Here is an 18,902-nt window from a genome sequence, read left to right on the forward strand (position 1 = left end):
AAGTAGAGATTGTCGTGACATCAAAAGTGTCTACTATATTTGCAGTCATATTAAGCCTATATTAATACAACAATAATTTTAAATGCAATAAACAATATTCTGCTGTGGAACTTGTGCTTTGATTATTATTAATAAAAAGAAATAGTTTTATAGAATAGGAAGGCGGATGAGCATATGGGCCTCTTGATGGTAAGTGGAAACCAACGTCCATAGATATTGGCATTGTAAGAAATGTTAACCATCGCTTATATCGTCAATGCACCACTAACCTTGAGAACTAAGATTTTAACTTATGTCCCGTGTGCCTGTTATTAAACTGGCTCACTCACCCTTCAAACCGGAACACAACAATACCAAGTGCTGCTGTTTTGCGGTAGAATATCTGATGAGTGGGTGGTACCTACCCAGACGAGCTCTACCACTAGTGAAACGAAATAAAACGCTCTTATTTCGGGGTAAAAATATAGAAAACCTTTTTTTTGAACACATCTATAATTAATTGAAATTAATTGGTAAACTATAGGCAGGAACTATTATTTGAAAATTGTATCTAAGTTAAAAGAAGATTTATTTATTTACTCAAGTAAACTATTATTGCATAAATATTAAGGAATCTGTTTAGTTTGTGTACAATGTCTAAATTCTAAAATTCCAATTTGTCGAAGTTAAATTAGCTTATTATTGCGGCAGTACAGTAAAGCCGGGTTTCTGAGGTACATTTATTGACGGTTTAGCAATTTGTTAGCAGTTCAATAATTTTTAAAAGTGTGAAATATAGTTTTCGTTTAATCTTAGGTTAACTTAACTGAACATCAGTTAAAACTAAACTAAACTTGAATACAAATGATAAAACCATAAATTAACCGTAAAAAATTAAAATTAAGATTATTTATGGACAAAACATTATTAGAATAATGAATGTATGCATTAGTGTTCATTTCTAATATATTAGTACCGTGAAACTTAAGCCGTGGCGTAAATCTTTATGCTAATTTACGAATAAAAACCTTAAGTTAGATATCGCATTGATAAGAATATTATAATAAAAATAATAATTTGAATACCATTCGCATATATAATAACAATGAATTAGAAGTTTTTTAAAATAATTGTTAGTGATAAATAGACGAGATTCATACAGCTCCTTAATGATAATTAAGAAAGTAATTCAAATATAGTAAAACCATACTATATATTAATGACGAATTAAAATTATACTTTTGGCACGGTTAGTTGGTTAATCGGTAACTTCAGAAACCGGGCATTAGATGAAATATTTTTTGTTGTATAAATTTGCTTTCTTTCGTAAAATGGAATGAAAAATTCATATTAGTTTCGTATTTTATAACCAGCAGATATTTATATATGTATTCCTTCTTATTTAAGTTTTATGTTGACTGTTGACGTTCGTGCTCCCAGACAATTATTTTTCATTTAAGCTCGCGACTTGTTGTTTTTTCCCCAGAGACTATGGGATCAAGTGCATGCGCAGCGCCCCCGTAAAATGAAAGTACAATTTGAATGTGAGAAATGTTCGCGGTATGTAGGGAATACTTACTTGTGCACTGTCTGGGGAATCGTAATTGTTGTTCACAGGATAACAAAATAAGGGTCTAAAAATATATATTTCTAGTTCCCACGCATGTCTCAATGGTGACAGACATTAAAAATAGCATTCAGAAAAGCACGATTCGTATTTCAACTTTTATCATTTATTTGTATACAATTTCTTAACCTCATATAAACTCCTCATATATTCTATATCTTTTGACGTTGATATAAATGAAATTAAAATATATACAATAATATACTAAATTGAATGTTTAAAATAACTAAAGCATAAAAAACTTTTTTAAAGAAATAAGTTATTTTTCTATGTATATCTAAATTTACTTTCAAAGTTAATAATTTATAAAATAGCAAAGGTTTTCATAAAAGTGCAAATTCATGCTCCCCATTGGGTTTTGGGTCGATTTAATGGGGGAAGCATAGGCGAAATGTCAAAAACTATCATACGAGCTAAATGTATGGATATTATAAACGAATCGCCATTGCTTCAATGTAGAAGAGGGTCGAATTATTTGTGTTATTTGATAGACACTTATTATTTTCTCTTACATACTTAATAATAAATTACATTTCCATCCGAGACTTATTTAGCACTTTAGTTTCTGATTATTTTATTAAAATCATATTTAACGTACACTTTGCAGTATTAAGTTAGTAATGAAAACTTTTTTTATTTAATATTTATATTTGGTTATTATATATTAGTATTTTAGTAATTATATAATAATATTAGAAGCATAAGCTCGATAGTAGAAAAATAATAGAGTATAATGACAATTTAGGATCAAATAATTGTTAAGAAAAAAATGTATAAAACTTTTCACGGGTGGTATTAATTTTTAATATTTTTGCAGTGATATATCAACCATATTTCGCTATAGTGCACGATTTTCTCACGAATCATTTAGCACGGTACGCAGACAAGTGCCGATATTGTCTGAGCGTTAACGTCACTATTCTGCTCCCCGTGGCATTTATCATAGGAGATTCGCGACTCATTTACTGCTCACTCCGTTCATTCACTGTGTAGGGAACCTCATCAAAATATGCGATAGCCATCTGGCATTATATTTCGTATAAATACACGAGTCACACCAAAAAATTACTACCTAAATTTGTATTCATTTTATAAATTTAATAAACTACTATTAAAAAATATTGGTCCTTATTATATATTTCTAAACGATATCATATCAAAAATATATTTTTTACTACAAATTGAACCGTAATTGTTCATATTATTATTATTATTAAGTATTCCGGTTCATCTTACATTATCATCGAGGAATAATTCACATGTTTCGGGAAGACTACAATCCCGAAGTCAGATTATTTTTTAATAATAATATATTTTTATCGATTAAATTATATTTTTGATAAAATATCTGCCGATTGTAATTGAATAATCAATCAGTATAACCGGCACTTCCCTACACGAGGTAGTTAAAATTGCATTGATTCATATCGATTTTGAATGATCACCGTGATTGGACTGAACAACGCCGAGACAATGCGTTCTAATCACAAATATCATGGCACGTGACACGGCAAATAACCAATAGAGATCAGCAGATGTTACACTAGTGAATTTTAAGTTCCTAAATAATATTTTTATAAATAATATTTTAATAAAAATTAAATGTAATTAAAAATACATTTTATATTTGATTATTAGTTATATTTCTATAAAATCATATTTGTAATAATATTCGTCATAAGTTGAAATTATATTTATGTACATTAAAATCTTACGTACACCTTTTGCCTGGAATTTCACAGTTACCATTTTGTAGTAGGTATCATAATTATTTATAATGATTTGTTAATTTTTGAAAAATTAATTGATAACTTCTTAAGCTTAATATAGTATAATATAATAATCTATATAAGATTAAAAAAATGATAAAATATAGTTGATATTCGTTGACTTTCATCCACATATTCGTACAAAAATCGTTTTCTTTAGATACTTCTGATGGTTTAAATCTATCTGAAGATAGTGTATTTAATACCATTTTTTTTAATTAAAAATAAATTATCTCGTTATTTTTGTAAAAAATGTAACAACGCCATTAAGAGTAGAACAAGTTTTGACTAATATAAATGGTGTTTAGTTATAAAAAAATAACAAGTCAGCAAGTAGAAGGCAATGAAGTGTTCACTATCATTGGGGGCGCATCTGTCGCTGGGCGGTTTATGACAGACTTTTTGTGATTTAGACAATTCGGATCATTAAAAATTCATTGACGCACATTAAACAAGATGATAAACGGTGTTAATAATTGTTTTACAGTGTTATGAACAGAGGAAATATTTGCTAATAAATATATTGTTTAATTGTCACCAAAGTTGAGTATAATGCTTATAATGATTACTAGTAATCGAAACAATTTTATTTCACTGAGTCTTACCTTTAACAAAGTAAATTACTGAAAAATGATAATATATTATGAACTTTACGATACCTACGTAATATTATATATTAATGTTTGTATATCAATGAACATGATTCTGTACTCTAATCAATGAAATTGGGGCTTATGAGTAAATAAAAAAAACCATAACCCGTTTGGGTAGGTAGTAGGTATAACCTTATAGTTTATATATAATCAACCAACTTTGAATTGTTGTGTTCCAATTTGATGGGTAGGTAAGTGTGCCCCTGGTTCAATATAATTACAGGTACAAGAGTATAACATCTTCATTCCAATAGTTATCACACGTTGATGGTGTATGAAACGGTAAATAATTTATACATTATCAACGTCATTGGTTGTAGGTGATGATTACCATCAAGAGTGCAATCATCTTTATTCAAGCAAGGTCTTCACTATCAAATGATTGATAAAATCAAAATGATGAATTTTTCAATTTTTACATAAAGCTGTTGCACCGGATGTAAATTCTGCTGTTAAGAACTAGCAAGAAATAGGTACGGATACTTGTTGATATATGTAGCTATTAATATACTGGTGTTTATTAAATCAGCTGAGTAGCTGACGTAATCGCATACAATTGTAATTTTTTTTTTAAATATTTTTTTCCTTCGATAACCTTTTTTATGTTTAAGTTAATCATGAAATCGTGAAATTTTGTAAGGCATATACAATCTACGAGTACAAGGGTTCTATCAAATAACAAGAGTTGCGTCAACGCACCTGTCGCTCGCTAAACACCATCGAATATCGTCGATAGACGGACAGACGGACAAAATAAACTACGTATTCATCTCTTTATTATGATGTGTTAATCCAGGATTATCAGCAAATGTTAACACATGTTACCAGTTAGTAAAAAAACTAAGCTTTTCTGAAATGTCTTATCTTTTCATTTATCAGCAATTCGAATTAGTTCTTATTTCGTACGCAATAAGTTCGGTTTTCGGAATATGCAGAAGCTTATTAACATTGATCGTATTATTGAGGGTAGCTAATATTATTCCGGGGCGTACGGTGTTGCCTTTTCATCCGCTAAGTATAAACAGAGGGGTGTGTTTGGTGTTTGATCGCTCGGCCGCTTCGCCGATTGATTAACTTTGTACTAGATATTATGAAGTAAATAACGTTATCAAATTGTAATAACATTTAAGTTATATTGATTTATTACTTATTTTTATATAAGTTATTCATTATGCTGAAACTGAGAGCCTTACGAAATGGTAATTCATCTTAACAAAGGTATTTTATATAACTTTATGTTTTAAGAAATATGTATTTAAGCAACGAGAGTCGATGGCTATGTTTTCTTAAATAATAACTTTCCTATTACAATTAAATTAATTTAATACTAATGCGTGCCTACGAATCCATATATAATATAAAATCCACAACATTAATTAGGTTTTATAACCAGCAAACCAATTATTTATAACGTAGGTAGCAAGCACAACTCTTCATTTTATTAATTCTATTTAATTATAATTCTTAAAACATTAATTATCGAATTTTTTGTTCTAAAATAAATATATTTAGCAAATTTTTTTATAGAAAACAAGTTTTGTATTTATGTCATTAAAATATCAATTGGTTGTAGTGGCTGATTGAATTCCATGAAAAATTACAAAAAACTTTATAAGATTTTGGTTTTTCGTGCAGATATGGGATCAAAGGGAGGTTGTGTGCTCGAGGCGAGTGCTGGCATAGTCAATATTTGCGCGTCGTCCCGGCTAATGAATACAATTAGATCATTCCGCGCGGCCTCACGTTTTTCATACGCCTCGCTAGCGCGCCCTCTGACGTGTCGGAAGACCTTTGCATGTAGTGCTCGTGCAAACACTCGCTGTGGTTTTAAGTCGAATCGAATGCAAAAAGATAAAATTATTAAAATAGATTTTATTTATTTTATGCTTTATGCGTGATGAGGGTAAAATTTAAAGGTCGGAATTAAGCACATGTTTCTATATGTAGTATTTTAAAGTAATATTTTTCTGATGCAAAATAGTAATTTGTCACATAATTTTTAATAAGATTTTTGGTTTTCTTTTGCTTATTAAAAATAAATGTCGCTTACATTTTTTAAATAAAGTCATATAATCAAACTCGTAAGCTAAAATTTAAATAATTCCACTTGCAAACATTTCATAAAAGGCTCGTCCGGTTTCGCTAAAATTCAGAGAAGGGTACAGCCAAGGATAAGTTGAATGCAGCATTCGGTGCCACTGAATATATTAGCCGTTGTTTGCTGTTTGCTCGCCAGGGTGCGCCACATGGCGACGTTACTGTTTATTTTAATACTCAACCATTGTTGCTTGTCTGTTTGTAAAGGGAACAGTGTTAAAGTACCCTTGCGGATTTGTTTAAGGTGTATGTTAGAATTTGAGTAATATTTTGACCATGTTAAATTATATTTCAAGCCATATTTAAATTTATTATTGGTTATTTATCTAAGGATTATAAAATTTTATGCTTACGATAATTTTATAGGTGGATATGGTGTAAAAACAAAGGGAGAAAAATGTTATTGTTGCTATTTTCTCATATACATAAGACAATAACTATATATATATATATATATTATGTTGTAGGAGGGGTAAATTGGCCACCTGAGGTTAAGTTGTAACTACCGTCCGTAGTCATTGGCAATGTAAAAAGAATTAATCATTTGCGCCACCAACCTTGGGAGCGAAGATGTTATGTCCCTTGTGTCCCTTGTAACTACAGGTTACAATGGCTCACTCATCCTTCAAACTGGAACGGAGCAATATTAAGTATTGCTGTTTGGCTGTAGAATATCTGATGAGGTGGTATCCTGACGAGCTTGCACAAAATCCTATCGCTTAGTAGTAATATTTATATGGTTATTATTACTATAGATATTTTTCTAGTTTGTGCAATTTTATGTTTTTAATATTGTGTTTCAAGATCAAAAATTACGCTCTCAAAGTGAACTCAATAGCTATTAAAATATTATAGATATTTTTCATCAAATAATAACTAATATATAAATATTAGTTATTAACAAATTAATTAGTTAGTAATTTACATATTTAAAGATTATTCTTTAAATGTGAATTAACATGAAACCAAAAACAATAATAGTATTATTGCAATCAATAATCTAACGCGTTATCAAAGGAAAAAATCATTGTGCCCAATTAGATAGCATCCTTATCTGCCTCGGCATCTGGAGCGTGTAGGTCAGAGATGGCATCTGCAGAGTGCATCTCCCGTTTAATTACATTTGTCGTCCGTCGCCCCGCCCCGCCCTGCAGTTCGGTTCATTTGCAAAGTGCATTTCGATGCCGTCCGATTGTTCCGACCCCGCGCTTAATTGCCCGCTGCCTGAATGTTATTTATTATTGACATTTGTTTGAATATTTGCTCGTAGTCAACGTTCATTTAGCCATTACCGGGAAACGTTAATCTAGAAGATAATAACGACCGTATGACGTTAGAATAAATATAGCCTTGATTCGATTTATTTTGTTATTTTTTGGAACGAGTGGAAAAGTTTGACGCGATATTGATATTATAAGCACGCATCGCATTCGATAAACATCGCAACAAATTCCTTCAAACACATCGGCGGACGTTTATTTGCGTCGACCCCACGCTCGACTTCACTCCGACTTCGCATTCCGCACGGCGTCGTATCGGTACTCATTTGTATTGGCGGTGGTTCCGTATTATTTGTTTGTTTGCGGTTGCCGTATACGATGTGGGGCTTTGATTTTTTCCAATTCGGAAATAATGCGGAAGGCGTGGAGCTCGGGGCGATCGGTACTCTGCCAGCGCCAATCAAGCGAGTCGCTGTTCGTTAGTCGCCAGCTAGCGAGCCTTACCGCTTGGTTAAACCGTGCACGTACGTGGGACCTTTCCACTCGAAAGCACTGATTTTCTCTTAGATTCTAACAAAATTACTTTTAAGAAATACTCCGTATCATATTTTGATATTCTACATTACAAATTAATATACGAATTTTATATAAGATTGTTTACAATTTTTAAATATTTTTACAGTGACAATTACAATCTGACGTCTGAGCTAACTGAAAATGTCTACTACTCGTGGTTATACCATATAGTACTTCATTACGAGCAAGACGTATGTGCAATCATCATTGTCATCATCATCATATAAAATTTTTTTTAGATGTCTTTTAGATATGTTAAAGATACAAGATGAAAAAATCGAAATCTATGACGAAACTTGGCTTAAAAGTAGTTATTTGAAAAAATCTCAGAAGTTATAGTTTTCAGATTGCCATTATTTTTGTAAAAGATATTGGTATATTTCCTAAGATTTATTTAATTATATTTTATATAGAACATATAAGACTGATTAAGAGGCCATTTATGATCAAACGCAATATTTTAAACACATAACTGAAAGCAACATGTTGGTTTTTATGTAGAAATGACTCACAGAAACAAATATCCTCGTCCGATTTGTATATCTTTAAAACTCTTTCATCGTGCATTATAAAGATAATTGTTGAAGTGTAACATTTTGTTATTAGTATGCTGATATTGTATTGCATTTCAGTAGCTCGCTCACTATTCCACGGAACAATTAATATTGATTATATAGGTACAAGGGTCGTAACAACGAAAGATCCAGGAATAAATGATGTAAAATTTAAGTTTTAAATGATGACAACAATCACCGCATTTTGTTGACTAATGAATGTTTAGCTAATTATGATTTATTTTAATGACATATCTTCGCCAAAGGTCGCTAATGCATTCATCTATAAGCGGAATTGCAGTGAAGCGGACACGAGTACCAATCTGTCATGGCAGTCATGAAGAAGGTGCAAAGGTGGACATGTCAGCTTCGTTATGATATAACGAATAGACTGCATAATAAATATATGCATAATAATGGCAGGGGTGTCAGGCTTATATAATAAAAACAATCTTGTAATGTAATCTTGAAAATGTTGTAAGTAAGCAAATTATTATTAGCAAAAAGATTTAAATATCAAATGTGACAAAAATTACTTTAAAAATTTCGATTGCACCTTTATGATTTACATACAATCCAGCGTACGGGCTAAATGAGTACATAGAACTTCCTTATAGAATTATTACGGATACAAATATAATCAATGTTAGTTTGTTATAAATTTTATTGCTTAGTCGGCCCTATTCCAGTTCTGATGCAGTTGCGCGCTGATTTGACATGCGACAAGTCATGGCCTTTGCGCAAGTACTAAATCTTTAATTCCAATGCCATGCTTCCTATATGTCTTGGTCATTTAAATATAAGTGAGGTATAAATTAGTGAAGTAATAACTTTGCTCAAATTGTTAATAATCGTTGTCAAATTGGCATATGTAAGCTTAAGGAAAGTATAAATCAAATAGGAAGGATCTTACAAGAACATACCTATATGTCGTCTTTGACAAGATAACTAAAGTGGCAAGAAACTTAGTGGTTAGTTTGTCTTCATATCATTTCAGTTATATATGGATATAAATCACATACAAATCAATATAATATACATATAATCAATTAAATCAATTAACTTTGAAACTGAACGTTTCTTAATAATTCTTTCATAGTTAGAAAGCTTCTTTATCTAGAATTAACATAGACAATATTTTATTTCAGTAATAATGAAATTTCCGCGTGCACGTTTGGTACATGTATCGATGTACTCTTAATGTCACAAACTGAATTCCACGCGGGCGAAGACGACGGCACAGCTAGTCATCTATAATCTTGTACGCTTTATTGTGTCTTGTATTATTTTTTTAAACCTCTTTTTAAAAACAAATACAACAATACAATAAATACTTCAAATTTATTTTTAGTTAATTTACTTTTTTATTGCCATTTTAAAGGAAATTGTTATTTGATCCTTGTACTTTAGTACACTTAATATCTAATTGATTAGTATAATAATTTTGCAATTACCTTTGTAATGATCGTTAAAATATGTTAAATATAATTTTAATATTAGTTTAATCATAACAGTCTTATTTCAAAGTACTGCTAATACTAAGTAGCAATAAATAAAGACCTGACATCATTGAATACCTATTTCTGACAGTACGTATGTTTCTTTATGTCAAAACATATGATATATTACAATCAAATATAAATTATGTAAGTTCTAACTAATTTGTGTTTCTCTTTGGATTGAAAACTAGTTCTGTTGAAATAAATTATATGATTTATAATTAAGATGTATATTATAATAAAAATAAAATTAAATAATTTCAATATTTATCTAATCAATTTCAGTTTATGATTTATCCGAGTATATATTTGATATTATCACGCATCGCATTTGATTTGAATATCAACATTTTATAATACTAATAAGATTATTAATTGAACATGTACACTGGTGGCCATATTTAGCTTCGTGTAATTATTTGTGACGTTAGTGTAGGCGTCTAGGAATATCACCCACGTGTGTACAGCATTATGATCATCACACAAATATATGATGAAAAATATCACGACACGGCCAAGTTTGAGCATAGTGACGAATTCTTCTTCTGAAACTAATAAAACATTCGAATTGTTTCGAGAACTAAAGTTCATTAACGTCGTCCATTATCAGTGCCAAGGCAAATTTACACAAATGTACGTAGGCGTTAAATGTGTTCAACATTAAATTATTAAAATAAAACTATATTGTATTGTTGGTTACACTCCATTAAATCAAAGTCCGACAGGTACATCCTACCTTCGTGACGAAAATCTCAATTATAATCAACTGGTTGGAATAATATATCAATGCCAAAAAATAATGTTTTCCTACGAATCAAAAAGAAAAAATATATTTAAAATAAAGTGACAAATGTTATTATGAAGAATGAAGATGTTATGAACTCATAAACTGTTTTTTTTTTAAATTAAAAATTCGTATTAATTATTTCCAATGTTCTATGTTTGCATCAAAAATTATCCTGTATTTAATACTCATATTATATAATTAATACTTATTACAGCTTTACGTGATAAGTTTCAATCTTAGCCAATTTACTTATTACATTTATTTATATTAGAGTTTTGTGCAAATTCCCACTCATCAGTTATTCTACTATCAAACATACACCATAATTTGTATTTATATGTTCTACGTGGAAGAGTTTGAGGACCAATGTCTACGTGGAAGAGGCATGAGGGACATAACATCTTAGATTCCATGTATGGCGGCACATTGACTTTTGTAATGCATCACTTATATTTTTTTCAATGGCAACATCTATAGGCAAAGATAGTCCTTTTTTCGGTATACATCACGGTAATATTAATATCATCAAAATATTAAATTATTAATATCAATTATTATTCATATCAAAATGACTAATATCTATTTCATTTGAGTAAATATTCAAAGAAAATTATTAGTCGTAGTATGAAATTCGTAAAGTAAGGTTCCGCTAATAAGGCTTGGTTACGTACAGTTCGTCAGAATACCAAAAACATAAAAGCGAGCAAACATCATCAACGAGGACTGCGATGAGCAAACAAAGCGTGCGTATGATTGTCGGACGACTCGCGTACCACGTTTTTTTTACTGTTACATCGCCCAATCAGCGCCAGTGGCAGTTGCAATTATCTCTCGCACCAAATCGAATTACGATCAATTCAGATTTGCGCGCATTCGAACGAATATAAAACGGTTTGCATTAAAATTTGGCGCTCGATGCATGGGATGCGTTCCCATTAGTCGGGTCGGACGCTAACTGTGTTTATTCATTCCGACCTGCGTTTCCTGGCAGCTTTATTATCTGTGGCCATCTTATCTATTCGACATACAATGTTTAACATCATTTTTTGATTACAGATTCGATTTTGTAAATAATATTATTAAATTGGTGTTTCGCTAAAAAGGTTATTTATTGGTAAAATAAAGTGTGTATTTAAATAAATAGTCTGGGAATAATATATTTTTCCAATCGTAATAAACAAATAACAAATGAAAGTAACAATAATTCAGTATGCAGTTTAGGTTTATATATGTCCTTTCTAAGTACATCTTGATGAAATAATGAAATATCAATGTATTTTTACTACGTAAATCGAGAAATGATCTACGACTCTTTCATATACAATTCTTAAAACTACTTTTCAAAATTGCAACGCACAAACAGCAACACGGTTGTAGCAAATAAATAAAATTTAAGTTTTCGGTTATTATTTATTTTTAAACCTTAAATGTAGTTGATTAAATGAGAAAAAAATATTTTTCAGGTATGGTTTCAAAATAGGCGTGCCAAGTTCCGAAAACAAGAACGGTTAGCACAGCAGAAAGCGGGCGAAGCGCCTGTAAAGGCAGAAGGTAAACGTGACAAGCCAGGCTCTCCTGCTACCTCGCCGCATCCTCCACCTCCAACGCAGCCTTCGCACCACACCCTGCCACATCTATCACCACCGGATTTAAAACCAATCACTTCAGCAGGTATAGATAGACTCGAGTATTTAAAATATAATAAGTAATTTAAAGATTTTTTTATCTATTATTTGTTACTTACATCATGCCGAAGCCTTTCGATAAATTATAATATAAGCAGTTATTTTTTATAAATCTTAGGTGAAAATTAAATACACATTGTTTTAATCTGAATGGAAATAATAGTAATCCTGGAGGATATTGTCTTTTTTTATCGATCTTATTTCTTTTAGTAAGTTTAACAATAACTTAGCAATTTAAATGTGAACATTTTAGACATTGCATACATAAATAATTATGGTAAGCCCATAAATTATGTAATTAAAAGAACTAGTGAAAATAAATCCACATATTAACATCCATCACTGCGTATGTAATTGGGATCAAATTAAAAAAAAGTCGATACTTATGTAATAGTCATAAACGCAGGCTATGAATTAAATAGTTATCATAAAATAATCGTTTACACACATTTAGAAGACATGTTCTAGACTGACTAGACTGATGTTTTTTTAAGAATATCTAATTATCGAAACATGAAATGTTGAACATGTTTTTTGAATACCTAATGACATGACGGCAGATGCTTAATCACCGTAGTGCAACAGTTAAATCAATTAAATTTGATACTACACTGGTACTACCAAATAGACACTGTATCTGACGTACTATGACAAAACATTGTATCCAATACAGTATTTTGTGCTAACACTTCTAAATGAGCTCGTTGTACAAGGCTACGTATTATTCGCATTCAAATATTTCTATGAAGTCTTAAAGATACTGAGAAACACCATAGTACAATACACTGTATCTTATAAAATGTAATGATCTGTTTTGACTAATTTTTTTTTTTTTTTATATTCGCCGGGAGGGCAAATGACTCTACTCCACCTGATGGTAAGTGGTAGTAGAGTCCAAACGCGACGACGGCCAGTACAGACGGGAAAAACGTTCTGCACTAGCCGCCTTCGCCTTGCCGGCCCGCAAGATGCCTCTTCACGCCTCGTTTGAAGGAACCCGGGTTGTAAGAGGAGGGGAACACGTGAGCTGGTAAGGAATTCCATTTTTTGGAAGTGCGACAAAGAAAGGAGTTGCCAAATTTCTTTGTACGCGATGGAATTGATGTCACAGTTAGGCGGTGACATCGAGAACCAGCTCGCGTGGACTTAAGAAGGAAGGGGGAAGCAGGGATTAGAGAGAATAATTCCTCAGAGCACTCGCCGTGATACAGTCGATAGAAAGCGCTCAGTGCTGCTCTCTCACGACGCAATTGTAAAGGTTCAAGAGTGTTTGTGACCTTTACGTCGCCAATAATGCGTACGGCACGTCGCTGCAACCGGTCCAAGGCCTCAAGTAGGTACTTAGCGGAGCCATCCCAAAGGTGCGAGCAATATTCCACGCAAGACCGTACCTGTGTTTTGTACAGTACTAAAAACTATATCATCCAATACTTACAGTATTTTGTCAAAACAGAACTCCTATTTTTGTCACCCGCCATCTATACACGCAGTGCTTTGTCATAACAGGCTTTTTTTTTTCGAAGAGGAAAGGCATTTACGCCTCCCGCCCGGACACGACCGGGACGGGTATGTGGGACTCACGGGGCAGAAGGCCACCGTCTTACCCACTAAAACCTCCTCGTTTCCGCCTCACCGCATGGTGGCCCGGCCGGTGAAGGCAAGGCCCTCGGTCCCACCACAGGCTGGCGCCTGGATGGGGAAACGAGTTTGAGAAGGCGGTGACCGAAGTCTGTCCACCCAGCATCGACACTGAAACTGGGTGAACCCGCCTCTCCCTCCTCCTTCTACTCCTCCTTCTACTCCTCCTCCTGTCTCCGGCAGCCCGAAAGGACTCCGGAGACCAACTCCTCTTCTCTCTCTCCGGCGGCCCAAAAGGACCCCGGAGTACTCCTACTTGCCACGACGCCGCTCGCTGGTCCACTCTGCGCAACAAAAAAGTACCAGGAGCGGCTTGCGACACTTCCGCCGCGTCAGTCTCAGCCGCGATCGAGAAGCATTCCGGAAAAAAAAAAACATCGGATTGCTTTTTTTTTTTTTATAGAATAGGAAGGTGGACGAGCATATGGGCCACCTGATGATAAGTGGTCACCAAACGCCCTTAGACATTGGCATTGCAAGAAATGTCAACCATCGCTTATAGCCAATGCGCCACCAACCTTGGGAACTAAGATTTTATGTCCCTTGTGCCTGTAATTACACTGGCTCACTCACCCTTCAAACCGGAACACAACAAAAATCAAGTATTGCTGTTTTGCGGTAGAATATCTGATGAGTGGGTGGTACCTACCCGGACGGGCTTGCACAAAGCCCTACCACCAGTGGTCAACCCCGTTGCCCAGGGTGCACCACGTGGAGGTGACTGACATGCACCCCGTCATAACAGGCTTGCTAAAGAGCTTTACAGTTATGTAGGGCGCTTATGTCCACTTTTACAGTGTTTTTTTAATATTTTTTTATATATCATATGAATGTCATGAAAAGAGTTATGACTGAAAACTCTCTCTTATCCACCGTACGCACCAGATCTATTTATTTTAATAGACTTGTTGATAAAATAACAAATATTATTTTATTTATTTCGATTAATCGTAGCCCAAGACAAATAAAAACAAAACCCGTGACACCGTATTCTATTTTGTATTTAATGATATTTATGGACCTTTTCCTAGACGACAACAAATAACACATTATATTAAACTATCGAATTTTAGTTTGAATGTTATTGATCATTTAAAAGTAAAATTCAAGTAATATATATTTTATTTACGTACTTTGTAAACGTAATTTTCATCTATAAGCTAGCATTCTCGTCACCATTCCACGCGGTTACGATTTGTACATTAGCATTATTAATTTTATTTTTATATATTTATGGCTTTAATGTAAATAATTGTCATGTTCATAAAACAATTAAAAACGTTTTAGCCGTGTTAATTTTCTTAGTATTATTATACTAGTTTTCACTTGCAGCTCCTGTGAATTTTACAGGCATAAAAATAGACCAACTAAACTATTTAAATGAAAAAAATAAGCAACAGACACTATAGCTTTGTGAAAGAAGGATAAACTAACAATAAACCGTTTCGCTTTTATAATACTCGTAGGGAAATGTGGATTATGAACGGAATAATAAATATCAGTTAAGGAATTTTGTGGGTTCAGTTCTAAATTATATTTATACATCAATGATTAAATTGTAACGTTAAAATTAGATTTTATTATTATAACTCGAGGGGAGTTATATTATAATATATAAAATCTACCATTAATTTGTTCGCACACGATTTAACTAAAATGATGGAGATATAAGCTTTATTTTTAAACAGTGATGTTAGTAGCGTTTGTGGCAAGGTGGTCGATGTAAAATTGCTCCGCCTACCTGTAAGATAACACTTTCTATAATTCAATATGAAATTAAGTAAAAAAAAAAAAAACAATAAATTGATACTTACACAACCATTCAGTATTTAGCCATACAGTAAACACAGTTCTTTCAGTATGTTATACAAAAAGAGTTATATTCTTCGTAAAAAGGAAATAAGTAGCATTGGGTTTAAATGGATTCTCAAAACACGTTTACTGTTCTATAGTTTGCCCAAGAGAGTAAGTATTTAAAACCATGTTCTTTTTTTAAACTTTAACAGATAAATAAAAAAATAAGAAAGCATTTTTTCATTTCTGTAGCTAACAGAAAATTAAATGTTAATTAAATTTTAATTTATGAATTTTATAATACGAGCCATATAATTTTTTTAAAGTTATCTTTAAAATTTTTTAGATTCAAACATTGATCGCTTATATTAAAGACATATGAGTCATGCATTCCGCCAGATCGCGGTCCAATCGCACTATTTCAGCGGATTGCGTGGGAGAACATAACAAGGCTGATTTCGACAACAGAAATGTTTGTCCTCAAAATAGAATTTAAAATTAGAAGATGCACTGAAATGTGACCATCTAATATCTTTTAAAAGTTTATTATTAGAGACAAAAGAATCAGGTCATGTTCGACGATCCTAACTTTTTAAAATATCTTTTTTTTATAACTCTAAAACAAATTACTGAACTTATTATAGATTTGTTCTTTTTTTAAAACAATGAAACTATTAAAACTATTATAAGGTTTTAAGTTAACTTAAAATGCCAGTTTCCTTTTAAATTAATAAACTATTTATTTGTAATTTGCAGTAGGTACGGTATATTCTTCTAAAATGTGGAATAATGTTGTGATAAATTTACAAACGCAAACATAATTTTCTTATAATTCTCCTGTCAGTTTTTATCTCCCTTATAATAGTAAGAGACGACGACGCGATCACGGATTACTGTGGTAAAAAATAAGAAATGTCAGTGTAGATGAGCAGTGTACAGGTGTGTTGAGTACGCATAGTGCGCAGCGCGGTGGGCCAGAGGGCGTATAATAGCTTGTGGCTGGATTAATTACATTACACTGCCACCACGCCACGCCATCCGCGCCAGATTTTCACTTCGGCTCATTTGCGCTAATTGTGCGCGCGATTGTCACTCAGGCTTGAATAAACAACAGAGCGGCGGCAAGGATTAGGTGATTAGCGCTTAATTGCGTTACCACGATTATTTCATATCCGGAAGCGTACCTGCAGTCTGATTTCACATTCGGGTAGATTTGTATGCAAAAGTTTTCATTGCTTTAATTGCAATTAAGAACCGTCTCTAAATTCCGTTTAAATTAAGTCCGTTTAAATTAAAAATGTCGCATTCTAATGATATAAATAAATGTTCGAATTTTTCTGATATTTTTTGACTAAATATCAATAAACGATATAGTTCGATGTTCTGTGAACATTTCATCAACATGTTCCAAATAATTATTGTGGAGTTTAATTAATCCATTAAACCATTTTTTACAGATATTTTGTGAGTCGTTTATTGTCTAATACGATATTCATAATGCTTATATAATTAAAAAAAAAGTTAAAATAAAAAAACGGTGTCTTTCTGAAATTTTTTTTTAGGTTTTCCATAAAGATTCTAGTATGAATCTTTACTTGGTACTCGTTTGTATTAATACACCTTATGGAATCAATAAATATGAAAAAATGCTAAACAGAATTTCAGATTATAAATATTACCCTAACTTTTCTTTTTTGCTCAGTAACTAAATTACGGTTTATCGAACTTTTAAAACATTTACAAAATGTATTTATTTATTTTATATTATATAACATGCAGAAAGTATATAGACGTAACACAACATAACTAATCAAATTTCATCGTAAATTGCCCATTATTTTAATGAGTTTTTTTTTAATTAGCTTACGACTTAATAATTTATGTACATGACACAATGTATATAATAATAACACATAAGTAGTATACAGAAATATGAAACCGATATTTTAATTTAAATTCCTATAACAAATATTTTTTACAGCTAACAAATTATGTGAGGAGTTAAACGGTGTTGGTGGTTCTGAACCCCCAGCTAGCGGAGTGGGGAGTGGCAAGTGGGCCGGCGGATGCGGACTCCTGCGCCAGCCTTCGGGTTTTCCATTGCTCGGGGTCGCGCCACCCAACTACTTACTCTCTGACCACCTCGGCACACTGGCCAAAACAAACAACCATCTTTTCTAATGGTCACAACTTTTTAACAACCTTCCTGCCCAAACATACAGTGTGCAGCAGTTCGAATGAGGCAGACATCAATATAATGGAGGCTGTTGTGTGGATTTGTATAAAGCAGTGTAGCGAAAATTTTCACTTAGAACTACAAATGTGTGACATTTTGGGTGGACTTTATTGTGTAGTGTTTAATGACTTCCTAAAAGTGAAATAATATTCCAAGTGCCAAACAGTCGTGTCCATTAAATGTAGGTGAAACGCAATATTAAACTCTATGAAGGATTAGATGATTTATAAATATTGAACGTAAGGGAAGTGTTCTTATATGCATGTATTTAAAAGTATTTAAAACCACTGGATTAAACTTCTCTATAAAGTTTTTGTTCGTGATATCTCATTTGCGATTTTTCGATTGAATCAAATGTAACATTTTGTGTCTAGTAAATATTATTTATGTAAATACGAATGAAGAATTGTATACGCTAACTTATTACTCCTTAATAAGTAAGAACAAACTGTAACTTTGAATTCTTTATTGTATAAGTAAATCATTAAGACATTCCTGATAATAGCAGACGACTGCGTTGTGATAAGAATTAGAATAGGTTTAACAATAATCTAGTCGAATTAAAGTCATAGCCAATTTGATTTAATTGAGATTATGTTACTATAAATGATTTAATTTATCAGAGATTTATTTATAGTATATAAGAGTACTTTATAATATTGTTTGAATCGAGGTATAAACTGGACGTGAACAATGTTGTAAATATGTATGTAAAATTGTTGTACATATGTATTATGCATTGTAGTGTTGTACCCTGAGTGTATGTAACAGTACTGATGACTAAGTGG

At 32.2% G+C, this 18,902-nt stretch overlaps 1 protein-coding gene across 1 annotated transcript in view; it reads left to right on the forward strand.

Moving 5' to 3' along the window:
- LOC126768213 (paired mesoderm homeobox protein 2B-like) overlaps positions 1 to 18,902 on the forward strand; it is a 32,662-nt gene extending 13,760 nt beyond the window's left edge. The window contains exons 3-4 of the mRNA XM_050486183.1: positions 12,225 to 12,432; positions 17,860 to 18,902. Of these exons, the coding sequence (XP_050342140.1) occupies positions 12,225 to 12,432; positions 17,860 to 18,059 (408 nt within the window). The 3' untranslated portion in view covers positions 18,060 to 18,902. The remainder of the gene's footprint in view (positions 1 to 12,224; positions 12,433 to 17,859) is intronic.

Source organism: Nymphalis io, chromosome 4 (assembly GCF_905147045.1).
Source record: "Nymphalis io chromosome 4, ilAglIoxx1.1, whole genome shotgun sequence".
Lineage (NCBI taxonomy): Eukaryota > Metazoa > Arthropoda > Insecta > Lepidoptera > Nymphalidae > Nymphalis > Nymphalis io.